This window comes from Ranitomeya imitator, chromosome 3, assembly GCF_032444005.1.
Source record: "Ranitomeya imitator isolate aRanImi1 chromosome 3, aRanImi1.pri, whole genome shotgun sequence".
Classification (NCBI taxonomy): Eukaryota; Metazoa; Chordata; class Amphibia; order Anura; family Dendrobatidae; genus Ranitomeya; species Ranitomeya imitator.
The window spans coordinates 547,751,330-547,766,453 of NC_091284.1; the positions used below are offsets into that span (position 1 = coordinate 547,751,330).

Sequence of the window (15,124 nt, forward strand, 5' to 3'; positions counted from 1 at the left end):
ATGTCTCTGTGTCTTGTCTTGTTCCTGACTCTGTCTTAGTCTAGTCCTATTCCACTGTCTGTTTATATCTGTCTTGGTTTGCCTTTTCTGCTCTGTTCGCCACTGTCTGTGGCTCTGCTTCTCTTTGCTCTGTTCTACCACAACCTGTGCTTCTGTGTCTCTCAGCTTTTCCCTCAGCTCAGCTCTCTGTAACTTTGCTCTGCACTCTGACCTTGCTTTACACTCTGTGGCTTTGCTCTCAGCTCTGCACTCAGACCTTGCTCCGCACTCTGTGGCTTTGCTCTATGGCTCCGCTCTTTGCGGTTCTATCTGGCTCCGCTCTTTGCGGTTCTAAATGGCTCCGCTCTTTGCGGTTCTACCTGGCTCCGCTCTTTGCGGTTCTACCTGGCTCCGCTCTTTGCGGTTCTACCTGGCTCCGCTCTTTGCGGTTCTACCTGGCTCCGCTCTTTGCGCCTCCTGCGTTTCTGCACTTGGCTCCGTCTCCGCTCTTGGCTCCGCCTCCAGCGTCTCCGCTCTTGGCTCCACCTCCAGTGTCTCCGCTCTTGGCTCCGCCTCCAGCATCTCCACTCTTGGCTCCGCCTTCAGTGTCTCCGCCCTTGGCTCCGCCTCTTGCGGCTCTGCCTTCTCCTTCTCTTCTCTTAGTTCCACCTTCTACTCGTACTCAGCCTCCTGCGTTTCTGTTCTTGGTTCTAGCTCTTGTGCTTTCGCTCTGCATCCGCTCTTGCGGTCTTTCTCTACTTGTTACTTAGTCCTCCTGTCTGAACAGGTTCCTAGCTGTTTCACATACCTATCTGCAGACCGGTCCCTACCGGTTCTTCCTATGTTCCAGACGTACCCGCCTGCCTACCAGAGAGCCAGCCGTGTCCGCCTGCCCGCCAGTGTCTCTGTTGTACCCGTCTGCCTGCCTGTGTCCCAGCCGTGCCCGCTCTGTTCCTTAGTGGGATCAGCAGCCACAGCCAGACATCACCCTGGAGTGGCACCTGGTAGCTTCCTATTGCACAAGTCTGACCTCACCATCAGAGGCTCCAGCGAACACCTAGGAAGCTACTTAGTTACGCCCCTTCCAGGGAAGTTTGGTCTGTGGTCCAGTGGGGCCACACCCCCGTATGCCCGCGCCAACCAGTCTGGGCGCGTGCGTGACATAAAGTAAGGAGCAGCTTTACAAACAATGTTAAAAATAATAAATATTCTACAATTTGACACTTCAGCTCTTAGGCAAATGTATGTGTCTCTATGGTTACAGACTACAAATAACCTCTGTGTAGTCATGTAATGCAATGCACTTGTCTCTGACTTCTTGCTAATGTACATTTGGATATCAAGAAAGCATTGAAACTACAGCTTTTCTTTAACCAAACTATGTGCAATCAAAATTACAACTATAGCTTGTTCATAAGGTTGTATGCCAGATGTGAGAATGCCAGTGCTGGCAAATCCAAAGCTAAGAAAGTATTTTATAATAATAAAACACCTTCTTTAATAAGCAAAAGATAAATGTCTTCGGTAAATTTATTGAATATTGTTTTCTTGCAGATGTTTTGCATCTGTGCTCCACATATAGACCTTTTTCAATGTATGTATGTAATACATTCTTAACTAGGGGGGTCGGGAAAGGCAAGTGTATATGCCATAATATAATGTCTTTAATTAAGTGCTTCATCATTGTGAATATTTAAGCAGACTATTATGATGTTTTAACATTCAGAAAAATAGATATTTAACTTTAATTTAACAAATCTGAAGAAGGTGGATAAATCTTTCTATGCAATTCGACATACTCCAGACTTAGTGGAGTTGTCATTAGCAGTGGAATGTCGCCTGACGTCATTCACTTCTTCATTCAGTTCATCATAGATACCAGTCTCGATCATTTCTTCTTGCCATGGTATAGGAATATTGCCAGAAGCAAATTCATCGAAAAATTGCTTATCATTTTCTTCAAGGTTGACTCCTTTCACTGTCGAAAACATTCCTACATCTTGAATATCCTTAGCATACACTGTCTTGGAGTCAGGGGTAAAAGGTGGTGGAAGAATACCTGTCGGATTGAACGAAAGGAGTGAAATGTGATTTCATAAAGATTCAATAATAACCTACCTTATACTATACAACAAAATACTGTACAATACTCTAATCTCCCACAACAAAACCTTTGAATGTTGCATGATGAGAGTTAGGAGAATTATCAAAATGTCAGGTTTTCATGTATGAGTTTTATCCACACCAAAAAATGTCAGATTTTGATCTGAGTCATGGATCAAACTCGCCAATGCGAGTCCATGAAAATATGGGTTCATCAAAAAGCACTAGCATACCATCCATGTGCCATGCATGTGCTGTTTGTTTTCCACTGACTGTTTTATAGGAGAAGCTTGAGAAACCCCCATTAGTTTTTTGCAATACGGGAAACAACTAGTAAAAAATCTGATTCTCTTAGATGAGAAGATGGAGAAAAACATTCTCCATCGTCTCCATTCCATGAAGCCGCAGAAATCGGACTACACTCAGGTATCATCCGAGTGCAGTCGAATGCTTCCCATGCACTCACTGACTAGCATGGCAGAGTGTGATCCAAATATCTGAGGAAAAAAAAATCAAACAAGTGCACAGCCCCATAGCATAACATTGGACCAGGTGCAATCCAATATTAGTTAAACTTTGTGGGTGTAGTGTGAAAAAATATGGATGCGCTCAAGAGGTATGAATACTTTTTCAAGGCACTATATGTTCTCAGAAAATGACTCAGTAGTTAGATCAAGTTTAAAATTATTTTTAGAAAATATTTAATTACTAGTAAAATACCCGCAGCTTCGCTCATGGAAAATATGTTAAATTGTTGTTTATGGTAGCTAAAATAAAATTTTCAGTGTCACCCTGAAACAGACATTTTCAGAGTGCTAAAATAAAAAAATTCCACTTTAAATATTTATTATTTTGGCATTTTACTAATTTGTTGTAACATTGATGTTGAACGACAACTTTTTTTTTATTTCAACATTTTTCATGATTTTACATACTGTATTCATTGCATATTATGTAGTATGAACTATTACAGCTATCTTTTGAACTACTTTTTATCAAAAATGAAAATGTATGCACCTTACACAAACATATAACACATTTACACCCTAATAACAACATAGTGCAACCCTTCCCCCTCCCTCCAGTTTAATCTTTAAGTAGTTCACGGACAAAAGAGTAAAATTGGTTTACAGTTAAACAACTATCTATTGTAGTGCTTTTTGGTAAACAATGTTTCTGGTTTTACCATCAAGTGCATATATGAAAAGATTTTTGGGGTTACCCATTCTTCAGCAAGCAACGTACAACTGTCCATGTGAAAAACACGGGCTCTCCAAATTAATGCCAGCTACTTTAAAGGGACACTGTCACCTGAATTTGGAGGGAACAATCTTCAGCCATGGAGGCGGGGTTTTTGGGTTTTTGATTCACCCTTTCCTTACCCGCTGGCTGCATGCTGGCTGCAATATTGGATTGAAGTTCATTCTCTGTCCTCCGTAGTACATGCCTGCACAAGGTAATCTTGCCTTGCGCAGGCGTGTACTATGGAGGACAGAAAATGAACTTCAATCCAATATTGCAGCCAGCATGCAGCCAGCGGGTAAGGAAAGGGTGAATCAAACACCCAAAAACCCCGCCTCCATGGCTGAAGATTGTTCCCTCCAAATTCAGGTGACAGTGTCCCTTTAAGTGATTGACCTTGTGCTTTGTTTATAGTCAAAGCAAATGCAAGCCAGATTGGGAACTACAAACGCTTAAAATTGAAAGGCATGTCGCTTGCTAGAAAAGGAATACGCAAAATGAAAACATTTGCTCCCTTAGGGTTTCCCATAACAATAGTGGCTTCAATAACATTGGGCATGAGACATTTGGTGGGTCAAGGTTCCGAAGAAAAATTATCGTGGCTCCTATTTTAAAGTGAGCTTATGCGGTGGCATTACAGGAGGCTCCAAAAAATTCAGGATCTCCAATTGATACATTACGGCTTGTTCACTCTCCATGACTGAATCAATGGGCATGTATGTGGTCGCTAAACCAGGCAGCCTTCCTTGAATTAGTAGATTTATGGAGCTGACACTATCATTTTTAGGTGCTAGGATTGCACGTTCACAAAGCCACTGATGGTTGTTAAAATTGATACAAATATCAGGGAAAGCTTGGTCAATAAGTTCCATTACCGAAGATGTAATTTCACAAAAATCTTACGGAAAGGAAATGAGACCAGTAGTGGAATCAGTAGGGAACCTGTCATTTCCAAGGCATAGTAGCTGGTGTTTAAATTTGTCCACAGTTGTATTTCCCATCAAATGACCCTGCATATTAGTAGTAAGAGTTTGCTTCTGAACATGTATCCACAGATAAGAATGTTTTAGACAGGCATTCAGCTCATCTGCTGGTGTTGCTCCCTTAAGAACAGATAATGTCTGGCAGAAGTCACCAGCAAAATTACAATTCCCCCCATTAAACGATCAGTTCCCCGCAGATCTTTCAAGGTGCAATCAAGGGCCTCGACCACTTTCTTGTGCTCCATGGTACATTCATCCCAAACAATTACTCAGCAAGTCTGTAATACCTTAGCTTTTCCAGAGCCCTTATTGATATTATAGACAGGAGTTTCTGACAGCGCTAGATTAAAGGGCAATCCTAGTGCTGAATGAGCCCTGCGCCCTCCATCTAAAAGAGTGGCCGCAATCCCAGATGATGCAACAGCCAAGGCAATGTCATTCTTTGAGTGAATTTCTGCAAGCAGCAAATTAATTAAAAATGTTTTACCAGTATCTCCTGATGCATCTAGGAAAAATAGTCCCCCATTTCCACTGGAAATCTGAGCCATAATTGCCATATAGGCTGATCTTTGGTCATCAACCTAAAGAGGCTTATTTAAATATGACAAATTCTTTACATTTTTCCAAATCATAGCTTTTTTCTTGCAGAATATCTCTGTTCATAATATCAAAGTCTGGTCGATTTGGTGATAGTAAACCAAATTCTATTAGAGTTTTGCTATTGATAGATATTTCTTCTAACATCAAGAGGGCTTTGTTGAAAATGTCAGCAGATTAAATTTATGTCTAAAGGTACCGTCACACATAACGATTTCGTTAACGATATCGTTGCAACATCACACTTTTGGTGACGTAGCAACGATCCCGCTAACGATCTCGTTATGTGTGACAGCGACCAAGGATCAGGCCCCTGTTGGGAGATCGTTGGTCATTGGGGAATGATCAGGACCATTTTTTGGTCGCTGATCACCCGCTGTCATCGCTGCATCGGCGTGTGTGACGCCGATCCAGCGATGTGTTCACTGGTAACCAGGGTAAATATCGGGTTACTAAGTGCAGGGCCGCGCTTAGTAACCCAATATTTACCCTGGTTACCATTGTAAAGGTTAAAAAAAAAAACAGTACATACCCACATTCTGATGTCTGTCACGTCCCCCGGCGTCCACAGGGTTAAAACTGCTCATGGCAGGAGCGCTGCTAATGTGTCAGCACCGGCCGTAAAGCAGAGCACAGCGGTGACAAGTCAGTGCAGGGAAGCTCTCGGCAGCAGCGCGTGCATTAGCAGCGCTCTTGCCGAAAGCAGTTTTAACCCTGTGGACGCCGGCGGGGGACGTGACAGACATCAGAATGTGAGTATGTAGTGTTTTTTTTTTTACTTTTACAATGGTAACCAGGGTAAATATCGGGTTACTTAGCGCGGTCCTGCACTTAGTAACGCGATGTTTACCCTGGTTACCCGGGTGCTGCAGGGGGACTTCGGCATCGTTGAAGACAGTTTCAACGATGCCGAAGTCTTTCCCCTGATCGTTGGTCGCTGGAGAGAGCGGTCTGTGTGACAGCTCCCCAGCGACCACACAACGACTTTCCAACGATCACGGCCAGGTCGTAACGCTGGTCGTGATCATTGGTAAATCGTTTAGTGTGACTAAAGCTTTAGGCTGGATTAACTCTCCTTTGCACTCTAAGAATATCTTCACTAAGATATTCTTTGTATTTGTCCCAAAGCGCACAGGGATTGGAAGGTGTGCAGGTTGTAATTATTATAGCAAACAGGTCTCTTATTTGAGGTGGAAAGCGAGTGACAGATGCTTCCTGAAATTTCATGTCCCATTGTTGATCGTCTTCGATCAGATCACGCTTTGGCTTGCTTCCCTGTAAGTTTGACACAGCTTTCCATCAATTATTTTCAAATCTGTGAAAGAAGTTGGCCCATGGACAGTGTGAAGCAGTAATCAGAGGTAGTAACACTCTGTGTTGTTTGGATGCACTGTATACACACGGCCAAGAACATCACTGGAACGTCCGTCCCATCCTGGGACCCTTGCACCTTGTTTCCTCTTGCAAAATACTTTTCTAGATTTATTCCATGTATAATATTTTGGAACATCTGAATATAATAAAGTCCTTGCAAATGGATCTGCTTGACATCAGAGAAAGAAAGCTGTCAATGTTGTATTGGGTGGTTGAGCAGCTCTTTCCTCTGTATTGTTGGGAGTAAAATAAACTCATCCATTTCCAAGATGGACACTGAGATGAACTACAGTCGGATGTCTTTCATGGATGGAAAAATGTAGTGATCGCCACACGGCTTCTTTACTACTTATATACCTTCCCATCTGATGCAGCATAATCTCATCGGATGTACATTTTGGATTCTCTAGCTGGAAAACTGCCATATCACTGCCCTTGTTAACATATTTGCAAATGTATTTAATTGACTTAACAGAATTACAATATTCTTTGTTAATGTCAAACATTTTTGAAAGCAGTGGAGAGTAAAGGTACTGTCACACATAGCGACGCTGCAGCGATACCGACAACGATCCGGATCGCTGCAGCGTCGCTGTTTGGTCGCTGGAGAGCTGTCACACAGACAGCTCTCCAGCGACCAACGATCCCGAGGTCCCCGGTAACCAGGGTAAACATCGGGTTACTAAGCGCAGGGCCGCGCTTAGTAACCCGATGTTTACCCTGGTTACCATCCTAAAAAGTAAAAAAACAAACGCTACATACTTACCTACCGCTGTCTGTCCCCGGCGCTCTGCTTCTCTGGTCTGGCTGTGAGCTCCGGGCAGCCAGAAAGCAGAGCGGTGACGTCACCGCTCTGCTTTCCGGCTGACCGACGCTCACAGCCAGAGCAGGAGGAGAGCAGAGCACAGCGCTGGAGGACAGACGGCTGTAGGTAAGTATGTAGTGTTTGTTTTTTTACTTTTAGGATGGTAACCAGGGTAAACATCGGGTTACTAAGCGCGGCCCTGCGCTTAGTTACCCGATGTTTACCCTGGTTACCAGCAAAGACATCGCTGAATCGGTGTCACACACGCCGATTCAGCGATGTCTACGGGGAGTCCAGCGACGAAATAAAGTTCTGGACTTTCTTCCCCGACCAGCGATCTCCCAGCAGGGGCCTGATCGCTGCTGCCTGTCACACTGGACGATATCGCTAGCGAGGACGCTGCAACGTCACGGATCGCTAGCGATATCGTCTAGTGTGACAGTACCTTAAGGATTGATTATCTATTTCAATATCTGTGTTTTGTTTAACCCTTTTTAATCTGATTGTTGCAGTATATCCTCCCTGTTCATCTCCTGTTTGTGTTTCTACAACCAAATTGCAAGGATACTTTTTAGTACATTTTCCTTCCTTCATACATGGTAATCTTGGGTTAAGTGGCCCACATGGATCATATTTTTAGAAATAGTTTCAAAAAGTATAGGTTCCTCTTCTGGATTTGGAAGCTCAGCAGAAATAACACTGTCAATTTGATCAGGGCGTATCTTATCCTTTAGCCATATCAGTAAATGAGCATATGGAAGACCTCTTTTTTGTCACTCAATTGAATACATCCAACACTGACTTTCACCAAAAATGTTAGACTTTGTAGTTACGTCCATGAGCTTGATCAGTTTTTGTTTAAAAACCCTTGCTGTTAACCCTTGCTGTTAACCCTTGCTGTAATCATGTCGATCAGAGGGGCCCTGACTATTCAGAAGCTCTTCCCTTATCTCTGGCCAAGTTATATTACATGATTACATGTAACTGTAATAAACAAATCAGGACGACCAAATATCCGAACATATGTTATGGTGTCCTGAGTATACTCATGCATATGTCTGGGACTTCCAGTAAATGTAGCCGGTAAAATAAACATACGCCCAATGTCAGCCACATTGCCATCATTAGAAGCAGCATCCCTTAAATGAATGTATTCATCCACTCTAAGTTTTTGTTGGTTCAATCTTATGTACAAAAGACGCTCACTTTCCACCTTGGCATGCATATCAACTATAAATTGATGAAAAAGTTGCCTACATTGTAAAATGTGGTTAGAAGACCTATGTCTGATCATTTTTTGGTAGGCATAAAAATCCATAGCTGATATTTTCTTATTGGTTGGCCTAGCAGTCTTGGGATCAGTCTGTGTTAGATTAAAGTGATAGCCATCTTGGCCATTCCAAAATATTATCGGATATTGCAGAGCAACATATGATATATGTGTTTCTGCAATACATTGAAGATTGTCGCTTTGTCGCTGAATAATTATATCTCGGCTTTGAAAGTCCTGTCCAACCATTACAATAGCTACTTCGTTAACAGTGGGAGAATTAAATCGCCTTTCATGCTCGCCAACCGGTGTCTTGTCTGCTCTTATTACAACTTGATATTCATCACTTGGCATTCTTTCTAAGGCTATTTTTAAAAGGTTTACTAACTGATTGTGCTGATGGAAAAATCTTTGCAAATTCAACACAATCTCTTTTTTTGTCTCAAGCATAGCTTCACAACGTCTATCAGCTTGCATTTGTGCGTCTCCCAAAAAATACTTTGTGATATATTTGGCCCCGGACTTTAAAAGTTTGCATAAATCCTGCTTCCTGGAGTACAGCAGTTGTACCAAAGGATGTCATCTGGAAAGATGAATTGTATCTCCTAATATTTTGCAGAAAATGCTTGGACTCGGGAGTTGTTCCTGACATGTATGAAAGAAGTGGTTCAGGAGGTAGATCTAAAGGTGGCAAATTGACTTTGCCATTTGAGCAGCACATACCAGGCGATTCCAAGTTAAACTTCTCAGTGTTTACATATTATGTCCATTTGCCAATTATGACTTTCTGATGTGACCTATAGTCTTGAATTGGGTTGTAGTGAAGTGCTTCCAAACTCACGTTGCATATGTCGTATGCAGTCATTTTCACAACGTTCATCCTTTTGTTCAGATGTTTCCATATGCCTTGCTTCAGCCTGCCTTATCCGATTCTTGTTAAGATGATATTCCCGTTGCTCTGATGTCTCAACAGCCTTATATTTACGCTGTCTCATCCATTTCTTTTCAAGCCGTGAGTCATGTTGTTCATTTGTCTCAGCTCTTTGACACAATTTTGCTTTCTTAGCTTTTGGATGAACTTGCCAATAGATGGTTGGTTTTTGGGCGGCATTTTAAAAAACAGTCCTTAGTATTATGACCCTTTAGTATTCACTTGACACTGATAAGAGATGTAATGGGATGAATAGTAAATACAGAGCAGCCCTCACACAGTATTACTATGACCTGAAGGAGCTCACATCTCAGTAATTAAAACCGCCTCACAAGCAGACTTGTCTAGTTACCTATAGCAAGCAATCAGAGCTCCGCTTTCACTTTACCTCAGCAGCTTCAGTGATGAAAGCTTCCTGTATAGTAAGCAATTATGACAATCTTACTATGAGGCATTTTTCGCCTGACCAATATTGCTGCTCAGTAATGTTCGTCCGTGTACGTAGGGTGCATCCGTCTGAGTGTGTTTGCATGTGTGTGTAGTTTGTTGTGAATTCTGTTGTCGGGCTCCCTCCTGTGGTCATGAATGGTACTTCGGCTGGTTCTGTCCATGGACTTCCTCTGGTGGGTGTTTCTGAGTTTCCTTCCACAGGTGACGAGGTTAATTCGTTAGCTGGCTGCTCTATTTAACTCCACTTAGATCTTTGCTCCATGCCACCTGTCAATGTTCCAGTATTGGTCTAGTTCACTCCTGTATCGTTCTTGTGACCTGTCTACCCAGCAGAAGCTAAGTTCCAGCTTGTATTTCTTTGGTTTGCTATTTTTCTGTCCAGCTTGCTATTTTTATTGTTGTCTTGCTTGCTGGAAGCTCTGGGACGCAGAGGGAGCGCCTCCGCACCGTGAGTCGGTGCGGAGGGTCTTTTTGTGCCCTCTGCGTGGTCTTTTTGTAGGTTTTTGTGCTGACCGCAAAGTAACCTTTCCTATCCTCGGTCTGTTCAGTAAGTCGGGCCTCACTTTGCTAAATCTATTTCATCTCTGTGTTTGTATTTTCATCTTTACTCACAGTCATTATATGTGGGGGGCTGCCTTTTCCTTTGGGGAATTTCTCTGAGGCAAGGTAGGCTTTATTTTTCTATCTTCAGGGCTAGCTAGTTCCTTAGGCTGTGCCGAGTTGCATAGGGAGCGTTAGGCGCAATCCACGGCTATTTCTAGTGTGTTTGATAGGATTAGGGATTGCGGTCATCAAAGTTCCCACGTCCCAGAGCTCGTCCTTTATTATCAGTAACTATCAGGTCATTCCATGTGCTCTTAACCACCAGGTCCATTATTGTCCTGACCACCAGGTCATAACAGTAGTTCTTGCGTGCGTGTGTGTGGTGTGCATGCGGTATTCACCCAAATCAGGCGAGAACTGTGGATTTGTTTAGAGCGGGCTACTACAGATTTCACATTTCCTCATTATATGTATAGGGCCTAATTTCAGGGGGCCCCAATCTCATGATGGGGGGACGCTAGCGAGATGTAAGGTGGGCAGTATTCTTCTCCTGTGGGTGGAAAGGGCATGCCAAATTTCACCCAAATCATGCGAGAACTGTAGATTTGTATAGAGCAGGCTACCACAGATTTTGAGTTTTATATGTATATAGATATGTTTTGTAATTTATCATACACCTAGGAAGAAACCAACACTACTGCTGAACAGGCAGCCGTGCTTGAGGAAAGGATGCTAATCCTGTAGTACATAAAGTGAAAACCTCAGCACAGATAAAGATGAGAATGATGCTGCTTGTGGTGAAACATTTTCAAAATGTATTTTGATTTGGCCATTTTTGAAAGCAAGCGATAAGAAGTCCGGTTTGCAGTTTACAAAAAGCCATATAGGGGACACAGCTAGCTTGTGGAAGAAGGTGATCTGGTCAGAAGAGACCAAAATAGAATTTTTCATGCTAAATGTAAAACGCTATGTGTCATACAAAACTAACACTGCACATCACTAGTGATGAGCGAATATACTCGTTACTCGAGATTTCTCGAGCACGCTCGGGTGTCCTCCAAGTATTTGTTAGTGCTCGGAGATTTCGTTTTTCTTGCCGCAGCTGAATGATTTACATCTGTTAGCCAGCATAAGTACATGTGAGGATTCCCTAGCAACCAGGCAACCCCCACATGTTCTTATGCTGGCTAACAGATGTAAATCATTCAGCTGCGGTGATGAAAACTAAATCTCCGAGCACTAAAAAATACTCGGAGGTCACCAGAGCATGCTCGAGAAATCTCGAGTAACGAGTATATTCGCTCATCACTACACATCACCTTGAAAATACCATCTCCACCATCATGGTGGTGGCAGTATAATGCTGTGGGGATGCTTTTCTTCAACAGAGACAGGAAAATCATTCAGAGTTGATGGGAACATGTATGGAGCTGAATAACAGAGCAATCCTGGAGGAAAACCTGTTACAGGCTGTAAAAGACCTGACCCTGGGGTATATGTTCATCTTCCAGCAGTGCAATGACCCTAAACAGACTGTCAGAGCTACCACGGAATAGATTATATCAAAGATCATGTATTTGAATGGCCACATCCCAGTCCAGGCCTAAATCCCTTGTGAATCTGTGGCAAGACGTGAAAATTGCTGTTAATAGACACTCTCCATCCAATCTCACTGAGCTAGAACTAGTTTGCAAAGAAAAATGGGGAAAATGTCAGCCTCTTAAAGGTGAAAGCTGGTACAGCCATACCCCAAAAGACTTGCAGCAGTAATTACAACGAAAGGTGGTCCTACAAAGTATTGAATAAGGGGAACTGAATACAAATACAGGTCACAGTTTTCAGATTTCTATTTATAAAATATTTAGAAAATCATGTATAATTGCCTTTACACTTCAAAAATACTTGCTACTATTTAAGTTTGTGGGTATAGCGTGAAAAAATGTGGTGCAAAAGTTCTTCAGTAATGTATATGAAAATATTAAACATACCGGCTTCAAGTTTCCTCCAGTTTATTTCTGCGAAAAAAGGAACAACTCGTAGATCATTACAATTTCCATTTCTAAACACTAAACGTTTCTTAGGATCTTTTTCCAGTAAGGCTTCACAGAAGGATTTGCAATCCTTACTGTGCTTTTCTGTGTAAGTCACTGGATCATTAAGGATTCTATTCTTTAAGTCTTTATTCTCTACCTAAAACAAGAGAAAAAAAGAAAAAATATTATTCAACATATAATTTATTCAGTTTGTAAAACTGTAAATTGCTGCACAATTCCTATCGTTGTGATAGGATATACTATGTAGATATAATTAAGAAAAATAGTTAACGTTTTCATATTTTAAAAGATAAATTAAAGCTGACTTGATGTATAAACTGAACTATTGCCAAGATTACAGATCATCAAACAATTAAAACGGTTGGTAATTTCACAGGTCGCAAATCAAACACAAAAGGTGAAAGTAATATGCCCAGCATTCATTGTAGCCAGATGTATAGCTTGCAGTACACCACGAGAGGGCAATGCAACACTTTGTAATGCATTTAAAGTCACCTAAATGTTCTGTAAATGTTAGCAATGGTAAATAAGGCGCCTGCTAAACAGTCGCTTAGAATTGAAAACAATAAGGCTGAAGGGTAAAAACATGCCCAAAAGAGATTTCTAGAATAATATATAGCCTACAATTTAAGAAAATGTTCACACATGAAAAAACGCTGCTTTTTTACAATTGCCTTACGACTACAGGTGTCTGCACTTAAAGATGCAATAGCAATCTACTCTGATTATAGCCTTTTTGCTGCATATATTATTTGTTTTCTGGACTCTCTAAGTTTGATGTAGAGACTAGAGATCAGCGAATATGTTCGGGTCCCTCCTTATTCGTCAAGCTAAGCGCTTACCGAATGAGCTGCAGAGGGAACTCAGATACCTGGATTGCTCCTGCTGATCAGCTGTCTGGCGCCACAGCTCCATGTGTCACAGCCGTGTGACAGTTACAACACATGCATGTAAAGCCCAACACACAGGCTCTCCATGCATGTGTTGTGACTGTGAAACAGCTGTGACACATGCAGCTGCAGCGCCGGACAGCTGATCTGCAGGAGCGATCCAGGTATCTGTGTTCCCTCTGCAGCTTATTGGGTAAGAGCTACAACTTGGCGAATAAGGAGGGATCCGAACATATTCACTCATCTCTAGTAGAGAGATTCCTGATTCTGCTCTGAAGCATTACAATGAAACCCTGCAAAGTGCCCTGGATGAACCTGCACTTCCTATACATAGAACAACTCAGCACAGACGGTGAGAACCGTGGCACATGCTGCAAACACGTTTCCTGCAGCGGTGCTCCAGGTGCGCCGAAAGTCTGTGGAGAAAATCTAATCTATCCGAAGATTTCATCCATTATAAGTTCATGCTAAAAATATACAACTCTGCCCTTCACCTCTACAAAACAAACCTATTTCAACACCCTCATCACCGCGCTGTCCAATAACCCTAAACGTCTCTTTGACACTTTCCAGTCCCTACTCAACCCAAGAGTGCAGGCCCCAACCACGGATCTCCGCGCTGACGATCTGGCCAATTACTTCAAAGAAAAAATTGACCACTTTCGACAGGAGATCATCTCCCAATCTCTTCATACCATGCACTGTCCTACCTCCCCCACTGCATCTAGTTCACTCTCTGACTTTGAACCAGTTACAGAAGAAGAAGTAATCGGGCTCCTTGCATCTTCTCGCCCGACCACTTGCACCAGTGACCCCATTCCGTCCGTCTCCTCCAGTCCCTTTCCCCGGCTGTCACCTCTCACCTAACAAAAATATTCAACCTTTCTCTCTCTTCCGGTATTTTTCCCTCCTCATTTAAGCATGCCATCATACATCCATTACTTAAAAAACCATCCCTCGACTAAAACTGTGCCGCTAACTATAGACCTGTCTCTAATCTTCCCTTCATCTCTAAACTCCTCGAACGCCTGGTCCACTCCCGTCTTACCCGCTATCTCTCAGATAACTCTCTTCTCGACCCTCTTCAATCTGGCTTCCGCTCTTTACACTCTACTGAAACTGCCCTCACTAAAGTCTCTAATGACCTACTAACAGCTAAATCTAATGGTCACTACTCCATGCTAATTCTCTTGGATCTCTCCGCAGCATTCGATACTGTGGATCATCAGCTCCTCCTCAATATGCTCCGCTCCATCGGCCTCAAGGACACCGTTCTCTCCTGGTTCTCCTCCTATCTCTCTGACCGATCCTTCGCTGTATCTTTTGCTGGTTCCTCCTCCTCTCACCTTCCCCTTACTGTAGGGGTTCCTCAAGCATCAGTCCTAGGCCCCCTCCTCTTCTCTTTGTATACTGCCCCTATTGGACAAACAATCAGTAGATTTGGTTTCCAGTACCATCTCTATGCTGACGACACCCAATTATACACCTCTTCTCCTGTTATCACGCCGACCTTTTTAGAAAACACCAGTGATTGTCTTACCGCTGTCTCTAACATCATGTCCTCCCTCTATCTGAAACTGAACCTGTCAAAAACTGAACTCCTCGTGTTTTCTCCCTCTACTAACCTACCTTTGCCTGACATTGCCATCTCCGTGTGCGGTTCCACCATTACTCCAAAGCAACATGCCCGCTGCCTTGGGGTCATACTTGATTCCGAGCTTTCATTCACCCCCCACATCCGATCACTGGCTCACTCTTCTTATCTGCACCTCAAAATCATTTTTAGAATTCGCCCTTTTCTTACTTTCGACTCTGCGAAAACTCTTACTGTTTCACTTATTCATTCTCGTCTTGACTATTATAACTCTCTACTAATCTGCCTCCCTCTTACCAAACTCTCCCC

General features: G+C 42.7%; 1 protein-coding gene across 1 annotated transcript in view; it reads right to left on the minus strand.

Moving 5' to 3' along the window:
* Positions 1-1,681: 1,681 nt before the first annotated feature.
* GRK1 (G protein-coupled receptor kinase 1) overlaps positions 1,682-15,124 on the minus strand; it is a 142,045-nt gene continuing 128,602 nt past the window's right edge. The window contains exons 6-7 of the mRNA XM_069760205.1: positions 12,266-12,467; positions 1,682-2,038 (exon numbers count right to left, since the gene is read on the minus strand). Of these exons, the coding sequence (XP_069616306.1) occupies positions 1,761-2,038; positions 12,266-12,467 (480 nt within the window). The 3' untranslated portion in view covers positions 1,682-1,760. The remainder of the gene's footprint in view (positions 2,039-12,265; positions 12,468-15,124) is intronic.